Source organism: Salminus brasiliensis, chromosome 19, assembly GCF_030463535.1.
Source record: "Salminus brasiliensis chromosome 19, fSalBra1.hap2, whole genome shotgun sequence".
NCBI lineage: Eukaryota > Metazoa > Chordata > Actinopteri > Characiformes > Bryconidae > Salminus > Salminus brasiliensis.
Window position 1 is genome coordinate 7,914,365 of NC_132896.1, and position 20,108 is coordinate 7,934,472.

At 42.3% G+C, this 20,108-nt stretch overlaps 1 protein-coding gene across 1 annotated transcript in view; it reads right to left on the reverse strand.

Annotated features, from left to right (window-relative positions):
- Positions 1 to 20,108, reverse strand: part of LOC140541330 (transcription initiation factor TFIID subunit 4) — a 47,579-nt gene that overhangs the window by 19,867 nt on the left and 7,604 nt on the right. Inside the window, exons 9-14 of the mRNA XM_072663913.1 lie at positions 19,542 to 19,653; positions 18,555 to 18,724; positions 12,547 to 12,677; positions 11,310 to 11,435; positions 8,135 to 8,191; positions 1,613 to 1,729 (exon numbers count right to left, since the gene is read on the reverse strand). Of these exons, the coding sequence (XP_072520014.1) occupies positions 1,613 to 1,729; positions 8,135 to 8,191; positions 11,310 to 11,435; positions 12,547 to 12,677; positions 18,555 to 18,724; positions 19,542 to 19,653 (713 nt within the window). The remainder of the gene's footprint in view (positions 1 to 1,612; positions 1,730 to 8,134; positions 8,192 to 11,309; positions 11,436 to 12,546; positions 12,678 to 18,554; positions 18,725 to 19,541; positions 19,654 to 20,108) is intronic.

Sequence of the window (20,108 nt, forward strand, 5' to 3'; positions counted from 1 at the left end):
AATTATATTCTCTAATGACTGAGGAAAAAAGCTGAAAAAGCATATTAATAGTTGTAATTAATTCTAATAATGATAAATATTGTACTGTCCAGTTCTAGGATAGATAATGGTTTTTTTTCCCCATGAAGAGTTAAATGGCAATTGCCAGTGTAAGTCAATTTAGCTTCATCCAAGTAAGCACTCTGCAATTACCACTTTAATCTAGTGATAGAGATTTTCCTTAGCTATTTGCCTCTTTATTTGTGGCAACTTCACTGACCATTTTTTTTGTTGCAGTTTCTGTTTTTATACACATGGGTTCATGCATACAATGATGCCTTAATGCTTCTACAAAAATGCACGCTGGACTAGTAAGACAAGCGGTCTCAGTCTCATCCTTCATCATTTGTCTAAGCTTCGGGGTACGGTGGAATGGTTGTTAAGATCAGCGGAGTCTGATGCGTCTGTCTGAGGTAACGTTAATTTGAAACTGAAGCTTTTCTATTATTCTTCGTTATTGATTATTAGTCAGGTTTTAGGGTGTACAAATCAACTGAACAGCTCAATCCTCTACTTTCTCCAGCAAAGCCACTGTACATTGGGTAGCGGATGCATTGCACTACACTGTTTAGCATCATTTAGGATAACCTAGCAGATACAGCACAAAGCAGGTCTATACTACACAAAATGCCTTGGGATGGGAGTGCTGCTTAGCTTCAGATTCCAGCTATGAAGTTTGGTATCTGCTTACCACTCTTCCTAAAGCTCATTGTGTTCAAGATGAAATAAGTACTAAAATGTGGTGAGGTAACGAAACTTTGCCTGTCAAAATCTCTGTGTACATTTCAAGCCACACATCCTCTACAACGACTTTAAATTAACTGTAGTAATGGCAGAATGCTGACTGGAGCACTGTGATGTGCTGAGAAATTGAGCAGTGATTGGACTTGTTGAGCACTGGCATGCGTCCAGGGCCTAACTGTTTCTTTCGGTGATGGCTGAACTGGATAGTTTGTGTGTGAGGGCAGATTCACATTTCACATCAACAATAAAAAAGGATGGAACAGATGTTGGTTTATATTTAATTTGCTTTATGTTGCGACTTCAGATTAAGTTTTAGAAAAGGAGCCCCACATATCAATATGTACATGGCCTTTGTTTGACCAAGACTGTTTTATTAATAAATCAACAAATATATAAATCATATGGAGTAAATAATAATAATTTGTTTAGTGAAATACAAGCCAATTTCTTTCTTCTTTTATATGATTGAGGAAAAACGAAAAACTCGTAATCTGATCTCAGTTTTGACTCGGACTTTATGCGTCCTGGTCTTGACTCTGCTATAGCGATATTTGCTACAACACTACTGTGAACCACTGCATTAAAGTATCTGCTTTTTTATTTTTTAAACTCCATTTACAACCCTACAGAAACAAAGGACATATTTCCCTGTAATGCAAATCCAAGCAAATGTTAATGTTTGTGTATCCTAATCAGCAGACATGAACATGCCAAATATCAGATACTGGCACTGGCCCAAAATTCTCAAATCGGTCCATCCATAGTCCAGCTAAACAACAGAGTGTCTTTCTGTCCAACCTAAAAAACAGAACATTTAAATCACTCTTACCTCTCCAGAAGCAGAGGCCCCACCATCCAGTTTGCGCTTTTTGCGCGGCCCTATCGCAGCAAGGGCTGTGAGGTTGGCATCGCGCTGCCTCATCTGGGCCAGCTCCTGCTGCTGCATCTGTGAAGCATTAGAAAAAAAAACACCACAGTAATATTGTTAAAAAAAGGACACTAACAGTAATGATATCAATTGTTGTAAAGCAAAGCTCTTGTGTCTCCACTTTGACATAACTTGAATCTGGCAGATCTATCATTGTATCAAATGGCACGATGAATGGGCCAATAGAAATAAGCCAAAATGACTTGGAATAACAATATTTGTACATCAACTTCCATTGAAAGTTAAGAAGGTTTTTCTTCTCTTTCTTCTCCTGTAAAGTTGCTGTTTTGGAGACACAAGGAGTGATGAGAGTTTATTCCACATAAATTGGAGAGAACTGGATTTGCTCTCTATTGCTACAGGGTTCAAATGATGGAGAAAACTTAAAAAAAAATAAAAATAAAAATAAAAAAAGCAAAAGCAAAAATGAAGATACATGTACATATATACATATAAAGAGGAAAAAAACATGCATCTGGCATGAACCTGTGCTTAAAAAAAAGATATATCGGACTTAGATGTAAGGGAAGTGTGGAATTATCATTTTGAGCAACTCAAACATGGTTCAAACGCCTCAGTAAAACGAAATTCTGCAACCCTTTCATAACCTCAACTCCAACTTCAGTCCGTAAATGAAAGTGCGGATGTTCGGCACAGCCAGACAGAGTTTCAACCCGTTTGCAAAACCTAACTCAAAGCTTTTTTTTCTCCCCCATATCTGGGCACTTAATTCAATTTCTTTCCATAAGGGAAAGGAGTGAGGGAGAGCGAGCGAGCGGGCAAGCGGAAGAGAGAAAGAGAGAGAGCGAGGTTTCAAAAGCACAGCCTGCAGGTAAAGTCATCTCGCCCTAGCAGGCAATGACAGAGGCAGCCATGCCAGGAGGGGAGGGGTGTGTGTGTGTGTGTGTGTGTGTGTGTGTGTGTGTGTGTGTGTGTGTGTGTGTGTGTGTGTGTGTGCGCACTCCGTTCTCCAACATTCACCTCTCTTCACCCTCACACCACAGTGCCCATGAACACACTAAAACAGTTGCAGGAAAGGCAGTGTGTGTTAGCGGGTAATACGGGCTACGCACTGCAATAAGCCACCAGTTCAGTCAAACATGCTAACGTTGCTAACAGGTAGCAGGATGGCATTTGGAGGATGGTAATTAGTGGCCTTCTTTGTTAGCAAAGTTAGCATTGTTGACTGAAGTACAATAAGCTTCTGACTAAAGTTTAAAAAACAAAAAGTCAGCGATGCTAACATTGCCAACAAGGAATGCCACTAAATTACACGACCCCAATGACATCATGCTACGATTTAATGGCAGCCACAACAGCATCCAATACACACTCTTTAACTTACGAGCGTGAGGCTAACAACGTGAAATCTAGCGGTTTAAAACGCGCAGACAGATGTGTTCTTCTTGTGCAGTCAGATGCCATTTTGGCAACTATTAAGCTAAGAAATACAATTTGTCTAAATATTTACGCCCTCCCTCCCTGTACTCTCCGACCGTGCTGTGGTGAAGAGGGGAAATTGACAAAAAGCTAATGCAAGGCAACGTTTACATGCTAATTAAGTCAGGGTTATGCTAATCCGAAGGGAAGTCATGCACATTGCATGCACACGCATGGTTACCCTGGAGAAACCAGGCAACACATGCACGTGTGTGTGTGTGTGTGTGTGTGTGTCTGTCTGTGTATGTGTCGTTTCTCCAAGCGTGCGCGCACACATGCAAGCATGCACGTTAGCGGCCTGGTGGCTGAACTTTGAGCTGACTCTGACAGCTCCGGTGAGGATGACCGCAGGGCACGGAGGACAGGGAGGGAGAACTGAGGAAGATGCGCCGGCACACGAGCTCTACAGCGACTCTATTAGAGCTAAACAGAAGGTTCTGGAAACAGAGAGACTGCTTGGTGTCGGCGCGGATCTCCTCAGCGCCCGCAGCCACAGCGGTGCCTCGCTTTCATATTCATTTATTTGATGAGGAGTGAAAGAGGAACCTAGTTACGCCATCTGTAATCCAGCGCTCCTCACTAACCCCCCCCCAAACCTCCCCCCTTCCTCACAAACCCACTCTAATGACTGAGCTCCATCACACAGCTCACATTCCACTCTCTCCTCACTCCGTCTGAACGCCAGCTTCTCCCTAATTTCACCTTTGGAAAAGTGAGAACTGATGGACTGGAACAGAAATAAATGACGGAGCTTCTTATTCAGGTTCAGGACAACTTGAGGACGAAGCGGGAGAAGACGAGATGGGGACAGACAGAGTGACACAAAGGAAGCCAGGGAAAGGAGACGGGTGTAAGGGACGATAGGCCGATAGACAAATGGCGCTCTTCCACTGCATGCTAACTGTACTAATCCACTCAACTCGTTTTTGGGTACCTGGTCCCTTTCCACCATCACTGCTCCCCCCGAATTGTAGCTGGTGAAGTCACGAAACACCACCACTACAGTTTATAGAGTCTAAATGACATTATCTGAAGTGAACACCCAACTTACAATAGTTGTTTTGTTTAAAAGTAACAAATTATTTGTGGTAAATAAATCCTTTTTAGGTTGCTAGCTATATTAACGCCGCTAGTTTGGTGCCAGCACTGCACCATTTTTTATTTTCACAACAATTTAAGCTCGCAAATAACTTTAATAATATAATTATTAACTTAATTAACTTTAATAATATTTCCTTCTATGACTCAGTTTTTAAGAGAATGCTTTATTACTTCAACTGAAAGGGTGTTTTTATTATTGTAGCGTTAGCCAGTTAGCTTTCGCCTTAGAGATTAGGATGGGAGATTTTATAAAAGGCTAGTTTGGGAGACGGTCAGAATTAGCCAAGAGTGATTCACTATATGGGGAAAAGTAATAAGACACCAGGTCATTTACTGTCTTACAAAATTAGTATTAGTAGAGTATTAAGATCACTTGCTTTTGTTGGAGTAACTGTCTCTACTGTCCAGGGAAGGCTTTCTACTAAATTGTGAAGAATTGCTGTGAGGATTTGATTGCATTCAGTGACCAAGAACATTTGTGAGGACAGGACGTTGGAGGTTCACCACCTTACCTCATCCCCAACTCATCCCAAATGTATTGGATGGAGCACCATCATTCCAGAGAACAAGCATAATACTGGGGGGCTGTATACTCTGCAACCTAAAGTAGCTGCATGAGTCATTATAAGGAGTGTCCACAAACATTTGGATATGTAGAGTAGGCAGACAGACAAGAAAACAGAGACAGACAGATTTTGAGAGAGAGCGAGAGCGAGAGCGAGAGAGAGAGAGAGAGAGAGAGAGAGAGAGAGAGCGCGAGAGAGAGACGCTTGTAATCTCTAATCATTTCCAAAAGGTCAGCGGAGGGAGAGAGCGATGCCGGCAGCGCTGCTCCCTCCATCCCTATTGATCCTTATCTGCTGTCCAGCTCCACAATGACTGGCCCCAGAGCAAAGGCTTAATAAACGCACAGGAGAGCGCTGAACGCAGCACTTCAATTAGAGGAGCTTATTGAAGTCAAGGACACGAAACTAAGAGCTACATTACCGACGGCAACACCGACGCCAGCCCTAGATTGCTGGATATGCTGCAGTGATATTAACATGTGGAGCCATGGCTTCAGGGGGCTGTTCCCTTTCGCTACCTGCAGGGGGTGCAGGAATGTGTCACCTTCTGAAGAGCAAGGTGACTTCCAAACGAGCTCACGCTACACAAACGAAGCTAAACGCAAACAAAGACCTAAAAAACAAATACCAAATAATCAATAATATTGACAGATTCTTCCAATATCTGTAGCTAAGCAGTCACTGCTCACACATGTGTCACTGCTCACACATTCAGTCAGACATTTTTTTTTTAAGCATAATTTATGGACTCTCAGTCATCCTGATATCCAGCTAGGGGTGGGTGATAAGGCAAACATATTATATGAAAGTATTCAAAGACATTTTCATTAAATACACAATACATCCCACAACACATGTAACTGCAGACAAAATTCATTCACTCATTTTCTTCCTAATTTGGGCCACAAATTACCCAACCCGTATGTACTCTTCCTCCCTCCATCGCATGCAATGCCCCTGACAATAGTGAGGGCTGACCAATACGTGCCCCCTTCTCATTTTTCAAACTGCTGCCGGTGCAACATCACCGGACAACCAACGCAACTGGAGGAAAGCGCCGCATTCCTGGCTTCAATGCACCAGCCCGGAGACGCCAGTGACGGCCAGCACCGCAGCGAAGCGAGGTGGGGAGAGAGCGCCATCTACCTACCCTAGAGAGAGCAAGGCCAATTGTGCTCTCTCTGGGCCTCGGCTGCCGATGTCTAGCAGCATGCCTGGGATTCAAACCAGCGATCCTCTGATCAGCTGCACTTCAACCACTTAAACAGCAACAACAACACTAATCACTTTACATGATGAAATGTGCAGCTGGCCATGGTTCTTTAAGAATTTACGCTACATTTATAAAAGCATTCTGTGAATCTCAATATAATAATGAAAATCACCACATCAGCCAGCTTTATTAAATATCACATTTTATGTCCAAATCATGCATTTTAGTCAATGCTGATAAATGTATGGAAGCCTTCATTAAAGCTAGCTTTATCAGTTCAATGATATATATATATATTGGTCAGGACCTAAAATACAACTTCAGATACGAGTCCCTCAGACAATCAGCGCAATCATGTGCTTACCAAGACAAGGTACTGTCCCTGCACTGTAAGGAAAAACAAAAAGCTCCTTCAGTGTTCACTTTATTCTCTCATTATTCTAGTTAGCCACAGTCTGATCTGGAAAGGTGTAAATGCGGCTTTATGAAGTGCTTCTCTTTTTCTCCATCTCAATACGGCCTCAGATGGAAGAAAGCACTATAAGCAATGAAGATACTCGAAGATGCAGAGCGACACAAGCCAATGGAGCAATGCTTTCAAAACACCGGATCAGTCCTAAGCCACCGCCGGTCAGCCAATACAAACATTTGGTCTGCAGTTTATAGTAAAGATGATCAGCCCATTAGCCTATATTACTGGATTCATGTCTCTGCAGACAGCAGGCCCAACAGCCAGGGCCTGAGATAGCTTCCTGATTTCTCCTTGTTTCTAATGCCCAACGAGTTAAACTGTGCTGTATACATAGCTACTGCTGGCTTGATCAAAGTAAACTGCTTTTTGCACTAAAGAGAACAACCTGAGACACCCCATGTCCTGGTGTACTGGCTGCATTTAGGGGAATTTTTTGAAGCCAACTGTTCTACATCTAAATTCTACAGGTAAATCAGCTGTGGAACAGTAGAACCGCCAGAACATAGATTAACAATTAGGAACGCACTTAATGGTCATCACACCGCAGTACAATGAAATTTAACCTCCACATTTACCCATCCGTGGCAGTGAACACACACACAGTCAGGGCAATAAGAACATGCACCCAAAGCGGTAGGCACAGTTTCTTTACATCTGCCCAATCCCATTTCCTGCTAGTCCAGGGGCTTAAACCAGTGGCCTTCGGGTCCCACAACCACCAACCCTAACCCACTCTAACCTTTAGGCCCAGGCTGCCCCCATAATTTGGCTGACAGCAATTTAAAATTGTTGTTCCTCTGTGTTAAAGAGCAACACCAGTGAAATCACTGACAAAGCCAGCAAAGTCTGGCTGTGGCACACCGGTCTGCACATAATGGTGTATCCCCCGCTTTCAACCCAACTGCCCCAACTAGTGTATACCGTCGCCAGACCCTCCCCAAACTGAACAAATCGGCCACGATTCCTACTCTCGGTCCGATTGCGTGAACAGTGAAAGAGGATGCGGAAGCGTGACAAGCAAGCCAGAGCACGGGCTCCAGCTGTAAATGTGGTCATTTAACATGGATAATGTTACTGTGGTCTTTAACAACCCCTTCCTGAGCTGATATGGGCACTTTAAAGCAGGAATGCACAAAAGAATGTGCAGGGCTGTACCTTTATGGCTCTGTTTGGGTGGCGCATTTCTGAACAATGAGCCTCCTGTGATCACGTCACAACGGGAATAAAAACGCTGGTGTAGCTCTTTAAGTATCAGCCTAAACTGACCTGATCTTTTAACGTTTAGAAACACCACAACCATACAATTGAGGCAACATATGCTTAAAATATATCCTACAAAATTACTTAGATGCTTAATATTAATTATGATCTCTGACTCCATGATGATTTCGTTACAAGTTACTTTAAAAAGCTCCAGAGATTTCAGTTTACTTTTCATGTAGCCAACAACACACTGCAGTTATAGCTCTTAGTTTTGTGGAATAAAGTTTTGACTCTACCAAAAATTCAAGATAGGAAAGAAGGGAGAGAGGGGAAGGAAAAAAAGGAAAAAGAAAGTATAGTCGCATATCAAGCGAGTGAGTAACTTGTAAAATGTGTATGCCACGTTTCCAAAGCACCACTGGACTCACCTCTTTAGCTTTCTGCTTTAACCGAGCCTGTTCAGGGTCTTCTTGTCTGGAGCGACTCTGTAGAGGAAAAACAAACGATTAGAGCAATCTGAGGCACAGATTCACGTTCAGAAATGTTTTAATAAAACCTAAAAAGCTTGAAATAATTCATCTGAAATGTTCACACAGGTGTCAAAGGTGAACTGATATCCAGCCGTCAGAAAGGTGCGCTATTGAGAGAATTCAAAACACAGGATCTTCTTATAATTCCACTCTCTGTGCATATAAATAGGTCAGCTTAACTCACAAACAGTGCTGGTGGTGAATCAGGGAAGAGCAACACAAGAGCAATTATCTCCTGGCTGACAGCTTAATTACTCGACTGCTTAATTAGAATAGGGACGCAGCGCAGGGAATCTAACGAGGAGGCTTAGGAACGGGACGTCACCATCATCATCATCATCATCATCGCTGTTGCCGCTGCTGTTTAAGTCAACTAATTACCTCTGCTTTCATGTTGCATGCTTTCTCCTGTGGGGGATCCCAATACTCCCCCACCTTGCTGTATGGAACGAAACATCAATGGACCAGATGCATGCTGGGAAGCTACTGCTGGCTGTTTGTTGATGCTGGAGACTGTCAGGCTCTCTCCAGCTTTGCAGTTATGGACATAAACTGAATAACCCTTAATCCGACCTGAATAGAAAGCCTTTTTTCGCCCAACCATTCAAGAATCTAGCGATTAGGGTAAACATACCTGTTAAGCACACCACCATATTTAAGCTCAAATAAGATAGTGTATTACCTTGCTTGATATCTGACATAAAAATGTTTTGGTTACTAAACATTCCCTGATAAGCCAATCAGATAACTGCATTTTAAGATATGGCTATCCAGGCCTTATTTTTGACTTTTAATTTGGGTGTCTCTGCATTTTGCTTTCAAAATATGCATAGTATGACGACGCCTGTTGGATGATAGAAATAGTACGAGTTAAACCAAAAAGACTGTTTTAGACACAGGTGCTACAGTACATAGTTAGCATACAAGGTATACAAGAATGTCTGCTAAACCAGGATATCAAAACACATGTATTACTGACCATTTTATAATCCACAATTCCAGAAATCTTCAGTTTGTAATGGTCAATAGTTGTGGATCGCTGTCATTTTTAAGGATTCATATTTCTTGGAATTTTCCGTTCCACCTTAAATAATGCAGCAGTTACGCTCTGCTGTTGAAATGGACTCTATGGAACTGTGGCACTATTTAAGGTGGAATGCAGAGATAGCCTAAAAAGCTAACTTTAGCTTTTGTTTTGGCTGCTAACTATTAACATTGTCGCACTAAGCAGTTCAAACTTTCTAAACGTTCTGTTTAGTTTTCCTCACTGGAATAAGGTCCCAGATGAACTCTGTCTGGGGTTACTTGTTACTTAAAAAAAATGACAAGTCTGTCTGCAGCAGCTATGGATCATGTCTATTTAATGGCGCCCTGTTACAGTAAACCTAAGGATCGGAAGTGGACCGGAACCGGAGCAGATACTTGATCCATTAAAAATGTCTGGATCGGCTTCTGATCCCGACTCACTGGATCGGATCATCCCGAAAACATATTATTGTGAGCTTATCCGAAACAAAGGAGAGCTTAAAGGGTACCAAATGTACCCATTATAAGTCTGGCACACCTGTTAACAGTCCGAGGCTTATTACACACCAAGTCATATTAGTCAGGGCTTGTACTGGTAGTACAAGTGTGTAATAAAATCATCAGCCTGCCAGCGGGCCATTGGCTTTTAAGGGGTTAAATTCCCAAAAAAAACGTACATTTCATAAATAGTTAAATAATATTCTATGAGAAGTATTTCATTTTAACATCACTTATGTGGCTGGAATCAGTGTACTTTTTGTACAAATGTCAGAATTTAGATACTGGTAAGCTTAAAGTGTACATTCACCTGATTATTATCCTAAAAACTCATGACGAAATGATTTTTTGGGGGTGGGGGGGGGTGGGGGAGATACTTGCAGACGCCTGTGAAATTTACAAAGTTTGACACCAACCAGCTTCAAGTTAGTGTTGGCTGGAGTGAGAAATGAAGGGTGTTTTTGACCCCAGGAGCTGTTCCCTCTGAAAATAAATAAGATACTCAGGCTTAAACTAGCCCTTAATCTGCGTCCAGAAAAACAAACTGCAATCGGGCACCCGTTCTGCCGCTCAATTAAGCCTCAACCTTATTCTCATACTGTATCATTACAGCCATGACCTAAATATGTTCGGGCTTTATCCCTGAGTGGAGCTGTGTGCAAGCTGCTGGCTTTGTTTACACTACGGAGATGAGCACGGCGCTGGAGGCTTATTAAAGCCACGGCTTGGCCAACAATCAAATTTACACAATTTTCTTCTTACCCCAAAAACAGTCCATCAGCCAAGTGTCTGATATTTGCTCCTTTAGTTTTGCAATCGCGCTAGGAGGCTAATGCCGCCAACAAGCAATGAAAACTGCCCACCAATTAGCGCTGTGAGAACTCTATGTCTAAATTGTCTCACTTGCCTCAAAGCATTTATGCTTGTGTGGTGTTCGGTTCTGACTGACTGTTTTGTCCATTTTGTCTAAACAGCAATGATACACCAACCACAAACGCAAGCCTATTTGAGAATTGGACGTTTTGCTCTTGGGCGCCTCCTACAGTCATGGAGTGTAATTCACTTTTACACCACTGCAGTAAATACAAGTCACCCTTGAGCTCCCCCTCATGGACAGATGTACACATACATCTGTTGACATATATAGAGTAACATTACAGGACTTTACCCAAATATGACTCAGGTTACGCAGTTCTCGCGAGAAGTCTCATGCAGCTCAACCAAAGTTATATAGTGCAGTTGTAGCGTTCCGGCCCACAGCGGGACTGACAGAGCTGCCTTTCTGACGATTACAGTCAGCAGAGACTGACGTTCTTATTTAAAAAGGTACACTTGCTACATAAATGTCAAAATAAAGGCAGTTTTCATGATGCTTGAATGCTTCATTAAAACCATCATCATCTATATAAGCCTTGTAGCTCCAGTGCAAAGCTAAATGAACCAGCACTGGACACTAAAGCAAGTCCTGACTTGACTGCTTTTGGGATGGAGGGGAAAACAGTGAATTTCGTGAAGTTCTACCACTTCATAGGTCAGCTCTCCAACTCACTTTGGCGACTTTGAGCAGGATCTCTCTCTCTTCGTCGTCTTTGCGCTGTTTCTCCAGCCTCTCCAACTGCTCGAAGAACTTCAGCTGCGTCCTCACATCCGACGTCTGCTCCAAGCGCTCTTCATCCTGGAACAGGAAAACACATCACAATGAGCTCCAAACCATCTTCACGACCACAAGCGCAAACACGCACGCATACGTATACACCTCGCATTGACTTTCATCGAGTGCCTCAACTTCTGCTCCACCAAACTTTCCTTCCTTTTCCCTGCGTGACTGAACTAAGGAGAAGTTAGTAGGTCACCCAGAGTTAATGGGATAATTGTTTGTTTCGCAGCTTCTCGGAGGCAGCCCCAGACGCACTCGCACACTCTCTTGCAAAGCTCTGTTCTCACTTCCCAGGTGAAGCAGTGCGCCAGGCGCAGACAAGGACCAAAGCCAGACAGCCCACGGAGGAACACACACACACTTGCACAAACTTCTGAGGCTGTAGCCTGTTAGCGGCGGTAACAGCACTCCACTCTGCCTCTCATCTGTCGCTCTCGCGCGCTGTCTCTTTTCCTTTTTTTTTCTGAGGCAAGGCTGTGTGCCGTGCTGGCAGGGCAAGTTTTCCCGTCACCGCTGAAGTTTGCCCCGCTTTCGGCTGATGACAACAGCCTGGATCCGCAGAAACCCGGAGAAGGTTTTAAAATTCACATGGAAATAAATGACTAGCTACACTCTGCACACGATCCAGCCTAATATCTACAAAACTACAAACTAACTACAAAACATGCTGAACCCGTCACACTCACAAAGACCTTACCTGCGGGGGAAAAACACTCGTCTTCGCTGCTGTTCCGTATCGCAATAAAACCCCAATTTAAATCATCCACCCCAATTTTCCCATAGCGAGCTGTATTGGCCCAAATGTTGCTTCAGGTGGGTTCATGAACACAGATACTAAACTAAGTGGAAGTTATCAGTGAAACCCAGTAATGACGGCAGGCATTAGTCAGAGGCTGCTAAGCGTACCAAAACAGACATGATCAGACGTAATCACTGCTTTGATGTGGAGGAGAAACTCTGCTCACAATTACAACAGCTTTGCATTTCTCACATTTGCATCCCCGCACCGTGATGGAGTCTGAGTGTAGGAGTTAGACTGGGCTCGAGCTCAGGTAACAGGATGAAGTTAGCCAGAAAGCCTGTACATTAGCATTTAGCTTTGATGTGCATGCTGGTGGTTGGCTCGTACCTTGCAGGAGTCCGTGCGGTGTTGTGCGAGAGCTGTGACGTTCTCCAGCATGGAGCGGAGCCGCACCTCGGCAGCGTGGGACACCAGGCTCACCACGTCGCCCCCGATCTCGTTCACCCCAAACTTCCGTGCTGAAAGAAAAAAGAGAGCGGGTTACACATCACAGTACATGTCCAAAGGTTGCCAATGGAGTGCCAATGAAGAAGGGATCCACATAGAGATTTTCTGGACGGATGCCAATACTTCCAGTGGAGTGGTAGACTGTTAGTTTGAGAACGACAGCCTTTTAGATGCTTATCTTAAAAAGCCCCAAGAAAGTCAAACTGCTTTTACTTAGTTAGCATAGTTACATAACGAGTTTGGTACATAGAAGTGACAAACCATGAATCTCAAACACTGTTGTTCCTCCTTCAAAGCTGGAAAACAGGCCAATTCCAAACCCCCAAAACTGTGATGTAACAGTCGTGACTCGTTTACATAAACCCAGCCCAACAGCGGTAGGCCTAATCAAAGGTGGTGAAACAGTAAAACACAATGGCGACTTCAGGTAAACATGGTGTTGATAGTAAGAAGCAGCAGATCATCTCAAGACTCTGCTAGTTATGGGAATAAGAGTTGCTATGGGAACGAGGCCTTGTGACCACAGAAAGGGAAGCTTGAATTAAAAAAAAAAAAAAAAAAAAAAAAAAAAAAAAAAAAAGAAAAAGAAAGAAACATGCAGAAGCTATCCAGTGAGACGCTGAAATAATTAGTGTTTGTTATGGTGTTAAACTTATGCTTTTATTGGCTAGTTTATGACAAGGCGCCGTGTGACCGAGTGCATTTATCTCCCCTCAAGCTCTCTGTAATAGGAACAGCAGCATGCTTCATTCTGAAGCAAAATAACAGGGTTGTAAGTAGGTTTGATATAAGGACTTGTCACCCCAACCAAGGTTATATATTTATTATACATATAATATTTATACAAAGAACAAAGTAAAATACTTAAATTCATTCTTTAGCTCACGGTTATTAATAAACAACACCACCACCACCAGCGGATTAGTATTGGTTGATACTTAAGATTTCAAAACTATATACGTTTCAGAAAAGAAAGTGGCATCACACCATATCTAGTTAATACCAAGGACATATCTGAATCAGTGCCACATTGGCATCTGCATTGCTTTAATTTTTTTTAACATATCCACATCAGTTTTTAACCAAAATTGATATTTGATGAGGTTCTTAATCATTTAGACATATTTATTAAATGGAAAATGTAAACTGTTTAGGCTTTGCTGAACTGCTGCAGTAAAATCATCTGGCAGAGGTGCATAAAAATATTGGAGAAACAGAAATGGACATTCAGACATCAACTGAAAAACACACATTACTGCTGTCCTCTGTTAGACTCCCACACAAACATACATATCCAGCAGGTGGAGCTGTATAGTGTCGCTTCCCCACCTCTTCTCTATTCATCTACACTGTAGCCATCACACACACATACACACTCCCATCTCCCCCAGAGGAAGATTTACATTTTTAACACAATCCAGCCGCTGGCGACAGTGTAACAACCGCAGCCAGGCTGCATGTAATAGCACATAACCGCCGGCGCTCATTGGTATGCACTGTATACTAAATCAAACGCAAGGGAAAGAGAGAATTTGCTTAAATACAATAATGGAAGGAGTGCAGAGATGAGAGGGGTCCTCTGAACCTTTCACTTCTGCTTGATCCCCCCCCCCACCTTTCACTTTCTGCACCTAATCTTATCTAGGAAAAAAGAAAAAGCCTGGCTTTGCAACTGAGGGGGTGAAAAAGGTGGGTCTGTCAGGTGTTGAATGGAATATACATGAGTGCAGTAATTGAAATCTACAGGGATCAGAATGTGCCACTTTGTAGTTTTTTGATTGAGAAGCAATCAAAAGATTTTTTTTAGGAATTTTATCATGCTAACTGGAATTGGTATTATCTGGGATTGCTAATATATATATATATATATATATATATATATATATATATAAAATCACTTTTTGCACACTACACAGACAAAAGTATTGGGACACCTACAAGAGCTTTTATGACATCCCATTCTAAATCCATAGGCATTAATGTAAAGTTGGTCCCTCTTTGCAGAGCTCCAAGCCTCCTGTTGAAGCTGCGGTTACAGCGGAGTCAGCAGAGCATTGGAGACTTTTCTGCACTATACTCGCAGCTCAGCACTCGGCCCTGACCCCGCTCTGCAACCTTACGTGGTCTTACACTTCGTGGGTGGGGTGCTATGGTTCCTTAACGCTTCTACTCACAGTTGATGGTGGAATATCTTCTAAGAGGAAATAAATTTCCCCAACTGACTTGTTGGAACAGTGGCATCCTATTACATACAGTACCATGCTGGAATTCAGTGAGCACGATCATGTTAGCCCCATGATAAAACACTAGCCACAAGCTAACATACTGCTTGTGGCTAGAGCATAAGATCAGGACACTAGAACACAGCCTTTGTTTTGAAATCATGCACTACACCAATCAGCTATAACTATAAAAGCACCCGCATAAGGTTGTGTAGGTCCCGATCAAGTCACCAAAACATCTGATAAAGCTTCTGACCTCTGAAGGTCTCCTGTGGTATCTGGCACCAAGGCTGTAGCAGTAGATGCGTTATATGGTGGACAGGGGTTAGTATGGGCACTCTGACTAGGCAGCAGCTACACAGCAGGGAGGGATGCACTGTGTGCCATCTGAGTGATGCCACTGTGTTTTCCTCCTGTAACCATCATTACACCCTGTGAAACCGTGCCATAGAAGGCAATCTGCTGGTTCCAGCTAAATAGGATAGCCTTCTTCACCCTCACACACCGATGAGCCATGGATGCCAAATAGTCTGTTGCCAGATTTTTAAATATGTCCCTCCTCAGACTGAATAGTTACCCACCACTACTGATCAGGAGCCTATCTAAAGCCTTGCAATTTTGAGATGTTTGGACCCAGTGGCCCTCGTCTATGTCGCTCAGATCTTCACTCCTGACCATTTCTCCTGCATCCAACATGCCAACTACAAGAATGGGTGGTTAAGTTCATACTTAAGTGTCAATACTACATACCAGAACTTGACATATGTTGTTGGAACAAGGTCATTTGGCTCATGAGTGTAAACCCTAAACATGTGGGAGAGCCAATGTCCAGTCTGTCCAAAAGGAAGGGAGATGTGAGGCATTCCTATTGGACAATCCTGAAAAACCTTGCTTTGTGGTACACCCCGCTGTCCTTATATTTCTTTAAAGATCATAAGACCTTTTTACCCCACTTGAAAAATGTTCCCCTTCCCTTATATTTAAATACCTCTACATTTGAATATCTTCCTTTCTGTGCAGTTTCCACCAACACGTTCATCATACCAAGGCTAGTTTTGACCAGCTTGCTGGTTCCTGCTGTCTCACACACACACACACACACACACACACACACACACACACACACACACACACACCCTTAATCTACATCATTATGACATACATACTTCCCCCTCATTTCCATCGCCTGTGTGGACAAACAGGTACCAAAAGCATGAATATGTATCCTGCCTACATATGTCATTTGTTTGTGTATGTGCGTTAATCCATTCCTTCTCCTCTTTTGCATGTGTCTTGCGTGGCTCATTGCGAGTGTGTGTATGGCCGTGACCTTGTCGGGAAGAGAGCCCCGGGCTTCCTCTTGGTCCAGCACACATGACAAACTGACAGAGAGGCATCAGAGGAAGGCCCATAAAGTATTCATACGCAGCCTGAGGATGGCTGAGCCTCACTATACCAAGCACTCATTAGACTGAGAGAGAGTGAGTGAGGGAGTGAGTGAGTGAGTGAGAGGCCAGTGGAAGTGCACTAGAAGTGTAGTAGACTTTAGGGGAGGCTAAACAGAGGTGAATGGGACAGACTCTTTATTCCTATTGGCTCTGTGTGCTTCTGGCACTCAGTCTGCCATCATAACTCTGCAGTTAGCCCATAAAGAAACAGGAGCAGCCGAGGTAAAGGGCAACTCCTGGTGTTTCTACACCAGACATAGATGCTATGACCCAGATTAGGCTTTCTGTGTTGAATGAAGTATACTAGCAATGTCTCACTTTTTTAATGCTTAGAGAAAGCTACACTATATGAACAAAAGCACTGAGACACCAGTCCAGTCATTGTTTTTTTCCAAAACCAAGGTTATCTTACAAAAAAAAAAAGTTTATCTTGCAGTAACTCTACTGCACAGGGAAGGCTTTCTACGAGGTTTTGGAGCACTGCTGTGAAGATATCACTGCATTCAGCGACAAGAGCCTTAGTAAGGCCCAGAATGTTGAATGATCACCACCACACCTCTTTCCCAACTCATCCTGAGTGAGTGCTTCAAGTGTTGGATGAAGCACTATCACTTCAGAGAACACTGTTCCACTGCACCACAGCTCCCTTATACCCTTTAGCCTATACAAGGCATTAGGCATGGTGCATATAGGTTCATGTTTATCTGCTTCAGGGAGGCCTATTGTATTGGCAATACTCATCTACAGAAACTGTATTTGTATCTGTGTCAGAAATGGACTTAAAGGCAATTTAAAAAGTAGGGGTGTCTACAAACATATGGACATAATTGTGTCGACTGCACTACCTTACTGCAAATCAGCCAAAACATTTGGTCGCCAACAAGTAATGGAAGTGTATTATTAATTAGCAGAATGCTAACCACATGCTTAATTCATCACACACATGGCCCAGGCTGTAAAGTCTCATTAAACAGAGTTGTGGCTTTTGACACTGTATGGCGCACTGTCTATATAGCTGAAAAAAAAATTATGATAAAATAAATAAAATTATGGTTACAAGATAGCTGCTGCTTTTGTTTGAGACATGTGATTTACTACCACTGGTCATACCAATCAAAAGTTTGGAACCACTAGTAATAATGCATTTAATATGCAGATTTAAATCACAAACTACAAATCAAAATGCATACAAGTTATTCTGCCCATTAAAGCAGAATTATATGAAAATGTATATTTGTTTGCTCCTGGGCACCCCCTACTGTTGGGGAGTGCAATTCACTTTGGAACCACTGGCATGAATACAAAATGCATGCTTTATGCGCCCCCTCATGGACAGCTGTACATGTGCCTTTGTTGACAACTAGAAGAAATAACCAGGAATAACCACACAACATTACACAGATCTGGCGAGAGGTCTTGTGCAGCTATACCAAAGTTACAAGTTACTGGCAGAGCAGCTATGACAGAGACAGCATTCTCCCTATTACAGGGAACACCACAATGAGGTACAACTATATAATGCTGCTTTAACTTTACCAACAAGTTCCTTTTCAAGGTTTTACAGCTTTTTCCAGCCGCCTGCAACCATGTTCATCATTCTGGAAATTCATCATTCCTAAAAATACTTTTTACTGCCCAGTAAACTCCTACTGATCATTGGAAACTAGCGCAGAGAGCTAACATGAAAAAATCCTTTTCCAGAACCAAACTGGTTGAATATTATTGACAACACTGTTTTCCATCCTTTGAACACAGACTCCAAACTTCTCCAAAGTACTGGGATCAAATGATTTGCTCATACTGGATTTGTTTTGATTCGATTCATAATAGTGAGCACTGATTCAATGTTTTTAACAAAAGTTAAATGTTTCTGAATACTAATTGCAATTCTTGTCCTAATGAGACTAGAGCTGGAAGGCAAGAGGAACGCAGTGTATGACATGACAGCAGTGAAGTGAGTTTTTGATTGGTGCTGGAGGTTTCAATGCCTTGTTAGAGCCTTATAGCATAAGCTAGCTGGCTGGTCAGCAACATTTCTTGTAAGGGAACAGCTGTTAGGATTAGATTTTTGACGCTAAAGCTGTTATTTAATTAAAGCTCAGTACTTATATGCCCTTGACTGGTTTCTTTTTCGTCCAAGCCTCAGTCATAAAGCAGGTTGTGTATGCAGCTTCATCTTTATGCTTTATGTACGAGACAGTGTGTGTTTATTTCGTACCGATCTCAAGGATGCGCTTGTGCAGCAAGTTTGCCTGCAGAAAGGTCTCGTCTTTGCAGGAACGGATCTGCGTGCCCACCAGCTCAGAGCCTGTGGCTAATATACGAGCATTCTCCTCATTCAGGTTGACACCTGCCATCGATGCCACATCGTTGATGTCATCATCATCCCTGCAATAGATGAACAAGAAACAATTTGGCTGCAGGGTGGAGAGAATTAATCTACATATAATGTTAATAATAACAAAAAGGGATAATTCGCTGTATTTGAAGCCTAAAAAAAGAAACCATAAAAAAAAGTTAATTAATGAATGACAGAAGCTCCAAAACTCTGATAAGGAGAAATGCATCTTAATAATGTATAAGATAGATATTTGTGTCAGTGACTTTCCTTCCATCACATGCTGTTTGATCCCTAATTTTCCCAGAACTCTCTGCCCTACAGAAATTCTCTCCAAGAGAAATGCTGCACCCTAGTGGCCGGCAAGATCAAGACAGCAACTTGGCAAATTCAGTTAGCGTTTCACTTGTCATGCAATAAATGCAGGTAGACACATTTGGCTTCCACTGGGTCTTTCAGCAAGATGTTTACCAAAATGGATCATCTTCATAATGGCAGCCAATGAAAATTTGATGGAATGACTTGGCGTCCAAAACGCAGGAGATAAATGCCTTTTCTACAACCATCGTTCACACAGCGTATTTTATGCTTTTTAAATCTTGACAGTCATTAGTGACCTAATAATTCTTTAAGAAAACGACCCAAAATCAATTTTCTCCACTCTGGAACTCTTCCCAATCTGGAATTTTGCCATTTACTGGTAATTTCTGATTCATACATATTTATATTAAAACTATTTTATTTACACGACTAAAACCAGAGAGTTTCTTGAGAAATCATCAGTGTCTTCACATGTTGATTCATCTAAGCCTTTAGTTATTTAACTGCTACAAAAACCATCAAGATTCAGCAGAGCTTGACTCGTACTTGAAAGTTCCACCTCCCGGGTCGTTCAGCTTCTGTTTCTGATTGGCTGAGGCCTGCATGGTGATTCCCACAGGACCTCTCACTTGTACTGTTGGTCCTCTGACCACTGGAACTGCAACACAAAAAACACAGATACAGCAGACTGCTTTAACAGCCACTAATGAAGCTTACACATGCTCCAAAATGAAATTTTATCAAGAGCACTTAATGAAATTTAACAGGGTACTAATTTACACTGTCAACCAAAAGTTCAGGGACCCCAGGCTTTTGAAACACTCTGCCCATACCCAATAACTTAACGTATTAAACACATTACTGGAAAATTCAAATCGGCAACTGATAGAAGTGGAAATACTGATAAAGGCCACACATTTATCCCCTTTCAAACCTTATCAAACCTTTCAGTTCTTCAAACATTTGAAGCGTTCCAGTATGGACTGGAACTGTAATCAGTGGCTGAGAAAAACTGCAAAACTTGTTCTTTACACCAAGGAAATGATTTAATTGTGAGATTAGTCTGTCAGTCAGGTCGCATTTCTTAGCAAAACTCATCAAGGCTTAAATTTC